The sequence below is a fragment of the Azolla caroliniana genome, unplaced genomic scaffold (genome assembly GCF_043228905.1).
Source record: "Azolla caroliniana isolate FFs.n. ecotype wild unplaced genomic scaffold, voAzoCaro1.0.p SCAF_4, whole genome shotgun sequence".
NCBI lineage: Eukaryota > Viridiplantae > Streptophyta > Polypodiopsida > Salviniales > Salviniaceae > Azolla > Azolla caroliniana.
Window position 1 is genome coordinate 17,450,759 of NW_028230439.1, and position 17,242 is coordinate 17,468,000.

Below are 17,242 nucleotides of genomic sequence, written 5' to 3' on the forward strand. Positions count from 1 at the left end.
AGTTCATAGTTGGGGCAAGCTTCTTCCTTGTATTGTCCAATATGGATCAATTGTTGGTTGATGGTAATGCAAGCTTCTACATTAGATATTAGGACGTGTGGACTCGCTGCCATTGAGGAATTCCCCCCTCATCCCTCATCCCTAAGGGGTAGAAAGTGAGAACCCAATGTGGTATGCATTCTAAGATAGGTAATAATAAGTTATTTTTTCTTTAAAACGTTAAGCTTATAAAGAATATAATTCTATTGATGATCCTTTACATGATTTATAAGGATGATTTGATCAACTTTTGGGTATGGGAGTAAAACTTGATGATTAGATACTAGCTCTTTGGTTGCTTAACACCCTTCATGACTCGTGGGAAACGTTTAAACTATCTTTCACTAATGTAGCTCTAAATGGAATTGTGACCATGAAATATGTGAAGTTCAATGTTTTAATGAAGAGATGCTACAAAAGACACAAGGGACATCATCACACCCAGAGGTTTTGATCGTTGAAAAAATAGAGGGAGGTGTAAGAATGAAAACCAAGATCAAAAGAGTCGAGAAATATTATATGGCATGCTACACATATTTTAGGTCTACGATTTACTCATTTTAGGGAATGTAAAAAGTTGTATCTTTCACAAGAAAAGTTTATAGAACAAGTACTAGAGAGGTAACATACAACATACGAAACCAGTAAGTATCCCTCTTACTAATCACATTAGATCATGTAGAAAATGTCCAGATACCAAGCAACAAAACGAAGGCATGTTCAATTCCTTACTCTTTCATCGATTGGTTCCTTAATCTATGTTATGGTCAGTAAGCGACCAAATATTGCCCATAAGTTGTAAATAAACATCTTTCCAATCTTGGTATTTCCCATTGGGATGCCATAAAATGGGGTTTTAGATATTTAAGGGCTATGTATAGACTATGTTTGTGTTTTGGAGGTATTGAACCAATTCCTGAAAGTTTTACAAATGCATGCATGGCTAGAGATCTTGATAGGAGAAAATTTACTTATATTCTCCTAGTAACTTTTGTGGGGGGAGCCATATAATGGTACTCCAAGTTGCAGAAGGGTGTTGCTTTGTCTAGTATGGAAGCAAAATATCTAGTAGTGATTGGAGTTGGCAAAGAGATGCATTGGATGAAAAGGTTTGTTTTGGAATCGGATTTGAATCAACTCATTTATGTGATCTTTTGTGACACTCAAAGCACAATGGATTTGAGCAAGAACTCTACGTACCATTCTTGCACGAAACACATTGACATGAGATACCATTGGCAACACTTGGCAATTGAACACCAACTAATTCAACTAAAGAAAATTCACATGGATGGTAGTGTTGCTTAGTTGTTGACGAAGGTGGTCTCTAAAGAAAATCTTAAGCTATGCCCCAAGGTCGTTGGCCTAGATATAAAATGAGTTGCTCAAGGAATCTTACTCTTATGTGGCTAGAGAGGGAGATTATTAGTGTTATTGGCCACATAGTTATATATGTATTTACTTATGTATACACTCACTTTCTAAAGTGAGAAAAATGGGTAGAACGGGCAAATTTCTGTTAGAGTGCAGAACAAAAATTTTGAGAGCTCTATTAAGCTTCTTTTCATTCTCCATTTGTGCCTTTGCATAGATGGATTAAACGCCAACATATTGGACATCATGCCTCTGTCAATAGCCTCATGTTATAAGTTTTTGGTGGTCTTTTCTGTCTTGTTTGTTGGGTTTACGTTTTGGAAGGAAATATTGCTTTCCCCTTTGCATGCTACTCTAAGTGTAATTAGAATACAGCTTTTGTTATCCCTCCTAGAGGGTATTCCACATTAAGATTTTGGTGATGTATTGTGCATATTTACAATTACCCCCCATGTGTGGCAGCCATGGCTGCCTTGCATACACTATGTTATGAACACCACATGTATATGTAAATGATAGCATAGAGAGCTCACATACATGCAATAGAGACAAGTGGGGTTTGCATGGTTACACATCCTTCGACAAATACCATTTCATTTTCCTAAGGAGAGAAATCTGCAACCCAATGCATCTTGGATTATATCTTATTAAGGTTTTATTAAGTTGGGACTTAGGTAGAAACTTTTGAAATGATGACTAGTTTCTTACATTTTGATGTAATTTGGGTCAAGAAACTAATGAAACAGAAAAGTAACTTTTGCTGTCTACGTAAGATTCAAACTTTGCTTTAGAGAGGAACATAGTACCTTTATGTGCACAAGGAAACAATAAAATATGAAGGGTACCTCAAAATGCTTGACAGAGTACTTAGTTTCTTATATATTTTTTAAACTAAAAGTGGCCTTGTTGTGCAATTTAAGTAACTAATGTATCTTTGAATCAACCATCTATAATAGAGACTGAACATAAAACAAATCACGTGTACGATACAATATAAAGCAACCAAATGCTCTCGTATATACTGTCCTGTAAGAATAAACTATTTGGATAAGCAGGTTTCTGTATTTCAACTCTCAAGTGGCTAGAATCAACACAAGCTCAATTACATGATAATATTATATAAAGCATTGAGAAAAGTATAGCTTAAAAATTCAGTTGTCACTTCACGACATGTGATGAAGAGAAACTATTCCAATCCATATCTCATTTTCGATGATTCAATCCAAATTCCTGATGAGAGCCATTCATGATGCAGCTATGACTAACCTCATACACCAGCGCAATTCCAGAAGGATCTCCTCAGGAAGTAACTTAATTTTGATGATTTTGCAAATAATGATAAAAAGGAAAATAATAATAATAACAAATTGCTTTCTTAATTTACCAGCATTCCACCAAAAGTAGAATGCAATAAAGTGTTAGCTTTGTTTTTAAGTGTTAGCTCTGACAGCAAGGCGTTCACAAACATCTGCCAGAGACTTCAAGTTGCATTTTACAAGAGCTTCTATAAACAATTCGGTATCCTCTTTGGTGTTCCCATCGGGAATATTCACCACATATGATTTGACAACAAGGGTACAAGGCTTCTCATCTATGGTCTCTTCATGGAGGGTGACTACAGACTTGTAATTCTGCGAAAAAAGCCACATCATCATCATTTGTAACTGTGAGATCCAAAAGAAGCTGTAAACCTGAATTAGATAATTAAAAAAAGAAAGCATTCAAATATAAAACTGTTGAGATGACATACAACAAGAGAACAATGATAAAGCATGCCGACATATTTGACTGTAGAACATGATAGGGAACCACGCCAATGCTAGGAAAGTTGCTTTCCACAACTGGAGTCTCTTGAATGCTACCTTTAGGATGTCAATCGAGATCATATATCATACGCTATAAGACCAGGTCCTTGTGATACACTAATGCAATAAATTTGGTAGCCCCTGGAGGGGAACTTTGTGGGACTTCAAGAGTGAAAAGGATCACTGTACATGTGCTAAACATCTGGTAAACATCATTTTGTTTCATTCATTATTTTCATCAAAAATATTTGAGACCTACTGAATGCAAAGCGAACACATTCATTTTTAGCCCCAGCACTCCACACTAAGATCGGGATTTGCTATTTCCCATGTACATGATAAATTTCTCCAACATCCTTGATAAAACACATATCTGTAATGTCCCTCGCAATTTTGAGCTCAGACTTGTATATTCTATTAGGAGGGGCATTAAGAAGCATCACAAATTTCCATAATCCAGATTCTCTGCTCATCATTAAGCCAAACATTTACATTGCTAAGCTTAAAAAATTTCTACTGTCACAGAGAATCTAGAGTGGTTCTCCTCCCTTTATCTCATTCTTATTGGGCGGATATAGGTTGATAAGAAGGGAAATGAGGAATTTGCACTTGCACCACAAGCTCTACTGATTGGTCACGTTTCATCCATCTATCCTCTTTTCTTTTAAATCATGGCAATATTTTTAGGAAGTAGAAATGAGGAACCTGTAAATGCTTTGCAAGCACCATCAGTTGGAAAATGAGCATTGCCTTCATACATTTAGTCTTTCCCTCTAAATCTCTCAGTACATCTCAGTGTTCCCTCAACATGACAACATTTCCAGAAAGGGCATACAGCAAACTAGGGTAAATTTAAACAGCATTAGACAAAACAACCCCAGATAAGTGAAATTTGTAATTGTGAACGTGAAGCATAAAAAACCAGTCAATTTTCAGAACATCTCAAAGAAAACCTTCTAATTTGCTAAGTTTTCCCTCGACTAATTTCTCAAATTTCAAGTGACAATAGTTCAGCTTTATGGTTAAACAGTTTCTTTCAACATGCTATGACTACATAAACAAATGAGGACAGTCAAGAGACTTTACATAAACAAATGAAGATTGTCAACAGACTTAACATAAAAAGTCAAGAATTTGAGACTCTTAAGGTATTTTACACAAACAAATGGAGAAAGTAAAGAGACTTTAAATAAACAAACAAGAATCTCAATTCAATCAGAAAGAGATCTCAACCTTGAGCCGATGGTCGCCACCAAGGACAGTGTAAATAAGGACATGATTCTTATCATCCAGAGTATCCAAACGTTCAATGCTTGTGGTAACTGGGAGGCCAGAGACCACATACACCTCTCGAATGCATCCCTCTTTCACCTCACCTTGCACACTGCATCTCTGAACAAATGGCTTGTAAAGCTGTGGCTCACCAAATTGTCGAACCACAGACCAGACCTGCACAAAATAAGAAATATTCAAAAAATCTAGATAGAAACTTGAATGGTCTACAAAATAAGAAAAACTCAAAAAACCTGGATAGAACCACAGACCAGACCTGCACAAAATAAGAAATACTCAAAAAATCTAGATAGAAACTTGAACCACAGACCAGACCTGCACAAAATAAGAAATACTCAAAAAATCTAGATAGAAACTTGAAAGGTCAGTATCATGATAAGAATGCAGAAAAACTGATCGGATGAACCTCAACTGAAACTCCATAAACATGCTTGAAACATATCTCCGATGATAAGCATATGCTTATCAGAAAGACCCATCAGCATCAATAGGAGCTCAGGACAAAAAGTTTTAAATTGCTATAGAAAATCAGAAGCTATACATATACTCTAGGGTAGCTGCTAATAAGTATATGCAGAAAACATTATCAGGATTATGACCTCATAAGCAGATGTTTCAAATCTACATGGAAACAAGAACACAAAACAAATGGAATTTACAAGCTCCATGATAAGCACGCATGATGATATTTCAAATCCAGATTTGAAATAAGAAATCTATACACAATAGGCTAGAAAAGCTCCATGGTAAGCATGCAAAAAGATCCGTACCTTAAGACCATAAGATTAAAAGCCATGGAAGTTAGAAAGCTGTAGATAATATGCTTGAACCTGCCATAAGAAGGATGCATCAAAACTCGAACTAGATTGTTCAAATCAAGATGGTAACTAAAACACTATAAAAAATATGCTTGAGTAGCTCCGTGATAAGCCGAAGAAAAATTCATAAGTTTCAAATCCATATGGAAAACTAAAAATCTATAATAACATTGATTGAGCAGCTGCATGATAAGCGTATATCCACTGGGATTATTAGGATCTGCAGGTCAGAAATTTTAAATCCAAATGGAAACTAGAAACTTTATCCAAATATGCTTGAAGACACATATTATAAGCATGCAGACAGATACATTGGGATTAGCAGGACTTCAGGACAGGAGATTTCCAAATTGTGATCTTGAGATGGCGCATGATAAGCAAACAGAAATATCCATCGTGATTGTGAAGATACCAGGAACACAAGCTTTAACTCCAGATGAGAAATATCCAACTTACATGATTGATCAACTGTGTGATCAGCACAACGAAAGATCCATCATGATCAGGACCTCACCATTAGGTAATTTCGAATCCAGTCAACAATAAGGGGGATTTCTCTGACAAAGCAGAAATTCAGGACAAACCTTAACACCAGACAGTTTTAAATCCAGACCAAGAAAAGGGAAGTGCTTTGCAGGGAAGGAAGCACATATGTCTCTGAGAAATCAGAAATTTTGAACAGGTAACTCACATCAGATAGATCCAAAAAACAGTTCACGTAAAGGGATTTAATTTGAGGTAAAGAAGGAGATGTTGCTAATCTGAGAGAACGCAGACATAAACAAAAACAAGAATGAAAACAAACCAATCAGATCAAGCAGATTTACTAAAACATTTCTCTGAGAAGGTGGAACTTCGGAACAACGTAAAACAAAAGAATGAGAAACGGATCAGATCGAGGAGAGGTGCTGGAACAAGAACAAGAATGGGAAACGGATCATATGGAGAAAACTTACCACAATCATTGCTCCGGCAGTGCAAAATCTATCGGGTTAAAAAGGGAGAGGAAATGAGATGCGGTGCCATTACTCTGAGAGAAAGGACGAATTTGGGAAAACAAAAGAAAGGAATTGAGAGATGGGAACAGACTTACTATCGAATTTTTTTCCCTTGAGAAAGCAAAGATGATGGGGGAACAAAAACAAGAAGGATTAAGGAACCAAGAGGGACTTACAATGTCGATGGAAGCATGAACACGTTTGGTGAACACAGATGTGGTCTGGTTTCCTAATATGTCATGGGAATGAAGATCAGAGATGAGTTCCGAGTCTTGGTGCGAGTCCAGATTGATGAGATTCATGATGAGGAACGATGAACGATGCCGAAAGGAGCGGTAGCAAATCGTCAAGGAAGGAAGGAAGGAAGGAAGGAAGGAAGAGAGGAAGGAGGAAGAGAGGAAGAGAGGAGGCGGAGGTCACGGCAAGGAGCTTCTTCTTAAGGCCAACGCCATAGCCATAGCTGTAGCTGTAGCTGAAGCCATAGCCATAGCCATGGATCCACGTCCGGGGGAAGGGGGAGTGGTACAACACAGAAATTCATCAGCGATCAATCTTTTATAGGTTATATACAGACAAGACAGACAAGACAAACAAATATATTTATTTATTGAGATTTCAATACAAATATTATTTTCCTGGGAGGGGCACCCAGAACTGTGTGGGTATGTAATGTATATATACATGTATGTAATGTAATGTAATGTATATATATACATGTATGTAATGTAATGTATGTATGTATATACATGTATGTATGCATGTATAATGCATGTGTGTTTTTCCTTTGGTTTTCTTTTGTGTTGATTGATTCCACTTCCATTTGTGTGGGCCCCATATACTTGGTTTGCATACTTTGCTCGTGGCCCATACATACATATGTACATACTTCTTGTTATTGCCTGCCCTCGGACATTTCTTTGGGCTTGTCCATCCCGGTAGAAAGGCATTCTCCATAGAAAGGAATTGAAGGCAACGAGTAAAACCTCTCTCTATCCTATCCTATATGGTTGTTGATGCGGCTAGAGCAAACAAAGATAATGCATCCCTAACGGCTTTGCACCACATCTATCTACCTCAGTAGTCACACTAAGCACCAAAGTTGTTAAAAGAGGAACTTGCTTGGAGCATAAGACCTTCGGCACCACTAACCTCACCCCACCCCAACTATTGACATCGCCAACTCCTCCTCGTTTATGCTAGATGAAATTCTAGAAGATGAAGTCATCTTGACCATCGTATAGCTTTCTTGTCCAACTATGTAACCTTGGGACCTTCAATCATTGTTACCTCCACCATCTTGAACCAAGCATTTCATTAATAGTAGAATTTGTTGTCCAAGAAGGTTGCAATGGTGTTGGTTGTCCTACAAGTGTGAAATGAGCGAAAAGCCATAATAATGTAAACTAAGAAAGAAAATATGCTTAAATAGGTCATATGACTAGTTTAGTGTGACAATGGCTACTAGCCGTGTGGCCCAATTTATAGGTCATTAATGTTGAATGCCAGCTTAGTGACCCACAACAATATAAGTTGCTCAAATGGCACAATCATATAATAGATATATATGAGCGAATGAAGAAGAGTTTAATTATCTACTATAGAGCCCCCCTTTGCTTTAGTCTATGTCTCTTTTGATGTTGACAGTCTAGAACTGTTGTATATTTTTGTGATTCGCAATGCTTGATTATGTTGCCATCGTTTATCCTATTTTGCTCCTCATAGTAATACCTTGGTCTCTGTAGTGCTTGTGCATAGAACTCTTAGATAAGAGATTAGAGTGGACAAGGTACTAGCATGTTGAATTCAATTGAGGTCAAATTCTTGTTCTAACCTTGGTGTTAACCAACCTTCATATATCTTATTTTGTTCCCTTGGCTTTTCATGGAATCACAATAGTTTATCCTCATTTTCCATAGTGGGAGTGACCCTAGGCCTAAAATTAAACACGTTGGTCCATAGTGCTTTTACTCCCAACATATTATTATGTTCTTAAAAAATTAATGCGTTGAGTGCATGGTCTTTACTCCTCTTGGTGATTTTAAGGAATCTGTAAATTCCTTATAAATTGAGAATACCTATTACCTCTCTATTGTTGGGAGAGAGTAGGTGTTTTAAATATCTATTAAATATATAAACTTAAAAACTATAAATTAAAAAACCAGAAAGTTGAAAAAAAGGAAATGGATTATTAGGGAACTAATAATTGGGCTAGTGATATGTGAGATGGTTATAAAAAATAATCTCTCTAAGAGAAAAGATTAATTGAATCAACAAAAAAAAAGTAAGAAAAAAAAAACGAAAATGAAATTCTAACACTATTCTTAAGAATTTAGATGATCCATAAAATTCTAACACTATTCTAAATGCTTCAAGTTCACCTCTACCTACGCTCGTTAGGGTTTAGGGTTTAGCATTTGAATCCATCATGTTGTTGTTTTTCCATAGTCACCTTTTGGTAACCCTTACACAATCATTGGTTCTCCATCTTGTGCCACAAACTTGGTTTTAAGTCTTTCCAATTAAGAGACAACAGTCATAAATTCCTGTTGGCTAACAACAGTCATATAGCTATTTAGGGCTTAGGAAGCAACTACGGAAAGAGGAAATCCGGTTCAAACTATTAGAACTAAGGCAAAAATGGAAAGAAATAAGCGAAATAGTTGTAGTCGAGAGCGAGCGAGTACTTAATGATTAAAGTAAATATGTATTAAAAAAAGGAGATTCACGAAAGAGCTTGGAGGACTCAAGACTATTGTTGAACAGGAATGGTTTGATAAGAGTGACGAGGTTTCATTATGTATATGGTGGGCCATGGAACATTCTAGGGTTTTGTAGAATGTTTTGGGAAGTTCTAGAATTTTCCGGGAAATTCTATGAAGTTCTAGAATGTTCTAGGGTTCTAACCATTATTATATTATGTTACAAATTACAATATAATAATTATGACTATTAGATAGCTTAATGGTTAAGTCCTTTAAATAGGTGACAGGTTTGAGCTCCATCACACAAGGTCCCTAGGATAGGAGAAAAAGTAAACGAGATGTGTGTGGAACATCAACAAGTAGCAAGCACTTTTATAATGATTACTGATAAGAATATGGTAGTGAATTATTTACGAAGCCTTGAAGACGAAGATGTGTGAACTTGCACATTTGTTGTGCAAGTTCATATGAGGTGGGTGTCATGAAGCTCACACTTCATGAGGTAAAAGTGGTGGAATTTAAGCACCAATAACTAAGCTTAGTAATAAGGGGATCATTAGAGCATATAGTAATTACCATGTGAATCTGACATTTCAAAGATTGAGTTGTGTGGCCTCCCAAATATTTGAGCCACATTTGTAAATTCAAGGAAGGATTGTTTCTAAAAGTTAAAAAAACCATTTTTATAGCTATGAATTAATATAGGCCCTACATGTATATTTAAGGCCATATATGTAATTTGAAGGAATGATTGTCCTAAATTTAAACATGGTCCTTTTTAGAAACTTCTTGAAACTTCTAGAGGAAATCTAGAAGCATCTCAACCACCCTAATGAGGGTGATGAGTAGCCTATAAAAGCCACTCAAGGAGAAATCAAGGAATGGAACAAATGAATGAAAGATTCAATCAATCAAGGAATGCAATGAAGAAACATGCAATTGCATTAGGGAACAAGAAAGTAAAGTGAAGAGGAAGAATAATGGTTTTGGAGAAGAAGAAGAGGATAGTGATTAGAGAGAATAAGAGGGAGAAAAGGAAACAATGCTTGCAACAAGGAAAATGAATGATGGTGACAACAAAACATGAGGAAAGGGAATATCTTATCGCAAGTGCTTTCACCTATCAAGTGACAATTGAGAGTTCATATCTCCATTCTTACATATATACATACATACATATATATATATATATTGTGAAATGCACATAAGATATCAAAACCAGCCTAGTTAGCTTCTTACTCAATTTATAGTTCATATAGAGGTATCCATTTGGGTTGGCTTAGCTAAAAAGGGTGTGCTAAAAGGGTGGCACAAAGGACCACATGCACACCACATTTTCCCCCTGAGAGAAACAAGAGACTGAGGAGCAGGAACAAGAACAAGAACACGAGCAGTGACTTGTCAAAGGAGGGGGAGCATCTGTTGGAGATAGAGCTCCCAAGTGGCATTATCCGTGTTGGCAAGTTTCGAATGGACATCAATGGACGATTTTGGTGGGAGGCGAGGTTACGCCAATAGAGTGCTTGAAAAGGGTTGATCCATGTTGACGCTTGTATGAATGTATTGTAGGCATGGGTGACGAAAGGCAAGATTTGATCCCAGGTTTTGTGGCATGGATCGATGTAAGCGGCAATCTCCTTCTTGAGGGTCTAGTTGAGGCGTTTGGTGAGGGCATTGTCAAGACATTATCCCCTCTTTTCATTTATATTATAAGAGAGCAAGGATTACAAAGAGTAGGCTAAGGGGCTAGAAACTGGTGTTGAACTAAATGAATTGTGATTAATGAATAGACACTATTTATAGGTCCTTATGGAGTATTCTAGAATGTTCTAGAATATTTTAGATATTTAATATAATCATGGAATATCCTAGAATGTTCTAGAATATTTTAGATATTTAATATAATCATGGAATATCCTAGAATGTTCTAGAATACTCTAAATGTCTTGTAATAACTAATAATACATTTATTATAACTATACATCATATATGTTAGTATAATGGTTAAAGGTCTAACATATAGACCAAGACGTCTTGGGCTCGAATCCTTGTAAGGCCAAAATGTATGTCGTCATGACAGGCATTTGTCTAAGGATTGTATGGGGATGTAAACATTAGTTGGACACCGAGTTGAGCTACAACGACATTGAGGACATCCCCGTGGAACCATCAACCCTGATAGTTGGACGGGGCTAGTGACGGAAAACGAGCTAGCAATCAGCAGATAAAGATCAATCGCTCTTGTGGACTGAGGGCCACTTGGACTTGGCTGAGGTGGGGGACAAGAGGGCTATCATGTACGAGCTAGCAATTGGCGGATAAAGATCAATCACACCTATGGACTGAGAGCCACCTGGACTTGGCTGAGGTGGGGGACACCAAGTCCAGGTGGGGGACAGGAGAACTATAGGCGAATAGAGATCAATCGCTCTTGTGGACTGAGGGCTACCTAAACTTGGCTGAGGTGGAGGACAAGAGGGCTATAGGTGGATAGAGATCAATCGTTCCTATGGACTAAGGGCCACTTGGACTTGGCTGAGGTGGGGGACATGAGGGCTATAGGCGGATAGAGATCAATCGCCCCTGTGGACTGAGGGCCACCTGGACTTGGCTGAGGTGGGGGACAGGAGGGCTATCGTGTTGAAGGGGGATTAGGGAAACTCGTGGGACAAGAAGTTAGTGGGCAACCTAAGGTGAGGTGGATGCTTGGACGTGGGGAACTGGTATCTTACATTTTTGGGGCGAATAAAGTGTTATTATTTAAGTGGTGTAAATTGATATAATAAAGCAATCAAAGAATTTAGTTTTCATTTCATCCTTTCAACATTTATTCCACACAATTTTGTTCATTCTCCAAATGATATTGTTTACTTCTACGATCTCCCTTTGCATAAAATCCTCGCACAATGTATGCGTGATCGCCACTTGCCATTCCCATTTGGCACCCTTCCTCGTAGAGTCTAGACCATTGTATGCCCTATTGATAATGAGTCAAATGAGAGTGGTTGTCAAGCACCCTTGAGTTGTTAACTTAGCATACTTTAACTTTATGAACTCTAATTCACCTCCCTTGAAAGGGGTAACCTCAATAAGAAGTTCACTAGTATTATCTATGCTTAAGCATTACGCATATAAACAAGTTAATAAATTACAAGTAAAAACACCAACCACACTTCAATTAAGGAGATCATCACAAGCATGTACAAGATAGAATGATTACGGTTTGATTGAATTAACACTTAACACTAATTTCGCAAAATTATGAGAGAGAGAGAGCTATAACTTAGGTTAAAGGGACTTAGAAGCTTTACGCATATAAACAAGTTAATAAATTACAAGTAAAAACACCAACCATACTTCAATTAAGGAGATCACCACAAGCATGTACAAGATAAAAAGATTAGGGTTTGACTCAATTATCATTTAACATTGATTTCCCAAAATTATGAGAGAGAGAGAGAGAGAGAGAGAGCTATACCTTAGTTAAAGGGACTTAGAAGATTGGAGGATAAAAAAGAAGAACTCAAAGGCATAAAAGTGACCTTTATAGTTAAGTTATAGACACATTGTCCTCTTTCACATTGGGGTGGCTATTAAGCTTAAAAGCTAAGGAATGAATCTCATTGTGTTGCTCCTCTTGGTTTGACACTTATTCTCAAGAAGTTTCAATTCTCTTCACTAAGTCGAAGGTGCATTGGTTTTATGTGTTCGAATTTATTACATCTTAAGCACCTTCAATGTGTAATGAACTTAGGCTTGAGCCCTTTTAGACCCCTAAACTCCATAAACAATTCCTTATAAAGTAGTATTTTTTTAGCTTAAGGTCAAATAGAGCCCCTTTCCTTTTTTAACATAAATTTATGTTGTTTCTAGTTTAAGAACCACCCAATTTTTTGTATGGTACCAATAGCTATTTGGCATATATTCATGTAAAAAACACGGTTCAAGAATTGTTGAATTGAACCCAAAATCCTAGAATGGTAAGCTTTGAAGAATAAAAGCCACCTACAAGTCAGGCATGATGAACCCATCATGACATCACTTCAAGGCAACAAAGCATTGAAGTAAGCTTTAGACCTAGTAGAAGAAGTAGATATCTTATGAGCCCAATTGGAGAGAGAGAATACTAGGCTTCACCTCCTAGCAACTATGAACACAACAAGAGTATTTGTGGTACTATATATCGGAGGTGAGGTTAGTATGACTAACTATGTCTATTGGTAGAAATGGAAAAACCCACAATGGTTCTTTCCAATGTGAATTTGACAAATCATGTAGGACCTTCAGATAATTTCATGATTATTCATGGTCTTCATGTATGCTAGTGTAGTTGCTCCCAACCATCTTGAGAACAAGCACACCAACCTTCATGCGTGTTACGAGCATGACCATATAATATCCCGTGGTAAGATTGTATCGTAGTATTCTATACACGTGGATAAAGTGTGAGGGTTAAATGAGAGTGTAAAGAAGGGAAGGATTACTTTTAATCCTTGGAATTGAGACAACCCATTAAGGCCAAGTGTGGGCTTGCTTGGGGGCCTTAGGTCTGGCTATAAATATGGGGCCTAGTTACCCTCATTGGACATCTCTTGACTATGCCGAGACTCTGTCCTTGTGGTGGATCAAACTCTTGTAGTGCGCATGCCAGTACCAGGTAGGACTCGACGCCACGACAATGGTATGGGACACCGATCGAGGCTCGAGTCCGTCTCGATCCCTTCGTTCGGGGGTTGGTCGGGTGGATCGACACCCTTCTTTCTCTCTCCTCTCTTATTTTTCTATCTACTATATCATTGTCTCATGCTTACATTAGGATCTAGCTCTAACAATGCGAATTGGCAAGATATTCTTATAACTTTGTGCAAGATAATTAATAATCATCATATAAATCTCAATTGGGAACCGTCATCTAAGAGGTTGCAAATAGGCACATCAATCTTCATGTAAATTACCTCGAAGCCATTAAACAACTTCATGTTTTTAACTCCAACATTCATTGTTTATGATAACAACTTCAAGAACTTCATGTTTTTAACTCCAACATTCATTGTTTATGATAACAACTTCAAGAACTTCATGCAATGTTTTTTAATATAAATATCATGCTTTGGAATTCATAATTCATCGTGAACTTCATGGTTGTACCTTGAAGACTCGGGATCATTAGAAATATATGAAGATTTTGCATTCATCCTCAATACACTTGTCACTTCCTTATCAAATGCACGTTTCATTTATATGTTTACAAGCTAATTAATTTTTTGCTTTTAAAAGTGCCTTGATTCTGAGCTTTATAAATTTATCGTGCATTTCCACATACTTCAAAACTTAATCAATTCAATTGTGTGTACGTTAAGCACATGCTTGAAAAATGTAAGCATAAAAAGTTGTTGCCCCCCCTTCCCATTATATTCTTTTGTAGAGTAGATCGTTTTTTGTCATCATGATATTGTATAAAAGACAACAATCATGCCATTTCTTCTAACCAAGTCTAAGACATCATATATGTTCATATATACAAACACAACCCAAGGAAACTTATGTGGAGATCATCGTTTCATTTCTCCAATATAGATGATGACATGTTAGTTCTTCTTTGGCAATCACAAGTCATTATGCATTAAGCATTAACAAAATTATAAGAGCAATATCCTTCCATCACATGGAGGAACCCAAATAACAAGAGACGAGCATAGCGGAGGCTAAAATGAATAATGTTGTGTTAACAAAGAGAGATGTTAATACAATAGGAACACAAACATTCACCGATCATTAGCAATCTAAAGTGTGCAATTGAAAGGCCAATATAGAGAGTTTAAAAATAGATTTATAATTCCAACAATGCTCATTGTAGCTAAATGGTGACATATTATTCGTGTACTAATTATAAAAACAATAGGTTTTGTGTCTCAATATAAGACATTATACACACCATGGAACCATCAAGTTCATATATTGTGCATCAAAACCACATTTTGGGGATTTGCCTCAACCTAAAAATCATTCGCATTTTTAGTTCAAGAATTAGGATCACATATACAAGATTATCAAAGAAACATGTTTTTCTGAATATGATGGGCTAGAGATGAAGTTTGTCTAAGTGTGGGAGGCTAGAGGTGAAGTTACTAGTTTCAAACATCAAGACTGAATTTTTTTACCCCTAGTTGTTTGTCTTCTCAAAGATGCTACGTTGCATTGTATTACATAGTATAATTTAAATGCTATCAAGTTGGCCTTGAGACAATATCAAGTATAACATTTCTTTCCACATCTTGATTGTCTATTTCTACAAATATATTATCTAAATATATTAAATTGTTTCCTTCATCCCAAATGCTAATTTATTTATACCTATTCACATGTAAGAATCCTCATTATAATTCCTCACTTAGGAAGCGTAAAGACAACCAATATTTTTAAAGAGGTGATGATTTTCCCGAAGTGATTTGTCACATTTTAAGTCCACAATATGGATTCTTTCAAGAAGACATCGAGGGGATTAAATTAAGGTAAAAGTTTTCACCAATCGGCTGTATCAAATTCAAAACACTTGGTACGTTGTACCTATTCTATATAGCTCTTTCATCCATCAATATTTTAATTGTTCGCCTAACAATATGTGTCCTTCCTTAAATGGATAAGTCAGAAGCTTACTTTATTCGACCTTTGAAACCTTCTCATGGTTCACAACTTTTTGTTTCTATGTCTTCATACATGACCACTATGATGCTCTCGAAAAAAAAAAAGTTTTAACAAGATATTGTATGATTCCTTGACTTATCTAAGTTGATCATGTACCATAAAGGGAAAAGATAGCAATAAAAACCTTGAATATAAAACTTAAATGAATTATATCCTTTTGTCACTATATGACAATGGAATACATTCAACAAATGATTTGTGGTGTCTTTGAATTTTCATAATTGTCCCTCCAATATCAATGGAGAAATACTACCTTACTTTCTAAATCAATAATCTTGCATATGCACACTTTATTGCATTTTTTTATTTGAATATAAAGGGGCATGTTAAACAATCGATGACACCAATGGAATAAGGGTAGTACAAAGGACAACTCTCTTCTTTAACGAAAAAGTGGGTTGAGTGGGGATGATTTAACGAAAAAAACGTGAGGAATCTTTGCTCCTTCTCAAATAAACGCTTTGAAGCATCCATGGCAAACTATGGCTAACAAAAATGATGTCTTCTATGGTGGTGGCCCTATACTTTCCACATTTACTTCATTTGAACTATTGAGATAACATCAACAAAATTCCACATTTTAAAGTTTTCGCACTCATCCATCCATTGGAAAGAGCAAACATAAGCAAGTAATTCAGTCACCTTGCAAATGCAATGTGAGATAGTTCAATGAAGTATAAGGATTATATGATGGAAACATTTTTTGTAGGAGCTTCTTCTTTTTTCCCAAAAACAAAACTCCTTCCATTAGTTATAAAATTATACAACTGAGAATATTATATACAAATCCTTGAAGGAACTTGATAGTTCCATCTTATGTGGTGGCCCACTGACTCAAGAAAGGGAGAGCATGACCATTGTTGGATGGCGGCTAATCATTGTCTTTTGGCTCCATCAAATCCATTCGTGATGCCACCGTATTGGCTACAATTTCACTCCATATCTCCTACAATAACGTCACCTGGTGCATGATTTGATTGAAGACGACATGCATACAGAGTTGTTTCCAGAGGGTCCATAGTGTTATTGGGCTGACCAATTGTAGCATGAATTGAGATTTGGCATTGCTGAGAGTTGAGTGAATATTGTCGGCAGTAGAAAACAAGATCTCTTGTGTCTTTATCACCAACGTCATCCGAGCCTCCTCTTGATGTTCGTACCTGTCAATTGGGGCCTGCCATGATAACCAACATATATTCTCCCACTTGAATGTGCCTTTCACTTGACATAATTGCAATAGTCAGCCAACCGCTGTCGTGACTTGGGAATAGGAGAGAGAAAAATAAGATGACAGTAGAAGGTAGAGGGAGAGAGAGAGAGAGAGAGAGAGAGAGAGAGAGAGAGAGAAAGAACACTAGAAATGGAAAGAGAGTCTATATTATAAGAGAGCAAGGATTACAAAGAGTAGGCTAAGAGGCTACAACCTGGTGTTGAACCGAATGAATTGTGATGAATGAATAGACACCTATTTATAGGTCCTTATAGAGTATTCTAGAATGTTCTAGAAT

The 17,242-nt window shown here is 36.7% G+C and overlaps 1 protein-coding gene across 5 annotated transcripts; it reads right to left on the minus strand.

Annotated features, from left to right (window-relative positions):
• Positions 1–2,767: 2,767 nt before the first annotated feature.
• Positions 2,768–6,771, minus strand: LOC147865191 (abscisic acid receptor PYL8-like). 5 transcript variants are annotated; one of them, XR_015529627.1, is made up of 4 exons: positions 6,504–6,643; positions 5,282–5,341; positions 4,745–5,068; positions 4,560–4,696 (listed from the first exon to the last, which is right to left on the minus strand). XR_015529627.1 is itself a non-coding variant. In XM_087317963.1 (4 exons), exons 1-4 carry the CDS (start codon positions 6,518–6,520, stop codon positions 4,639–4,641), a joined length of 165 nt encoding a protein of 54 aa, XP_087174089.1. In that variant the 5' UTR covers positions 6,521–6,643; the 3' UTR covers positions 4,566–4,638. The 5 variants fall into 5 exon arrangements, 2 of the variants coding, with proteins under 2 accessions (XP_087174088.1, XP_087174089.1); XM_087317963.1 differs by having other exon boundaries at positions 4,566–4,667; positions 4,768–4,826; XM_087317962.1 differs by lacking the exons at positions 4,745–5,068; positions 5,282–5,341 and adding an exon at positions 2,768–3,044 and having other exon boundaries at positions 4,452–4,667; positions 6,504–6,771.
• Positions 6,772–17,242: the final 10,471 nt, after the last annotated feature.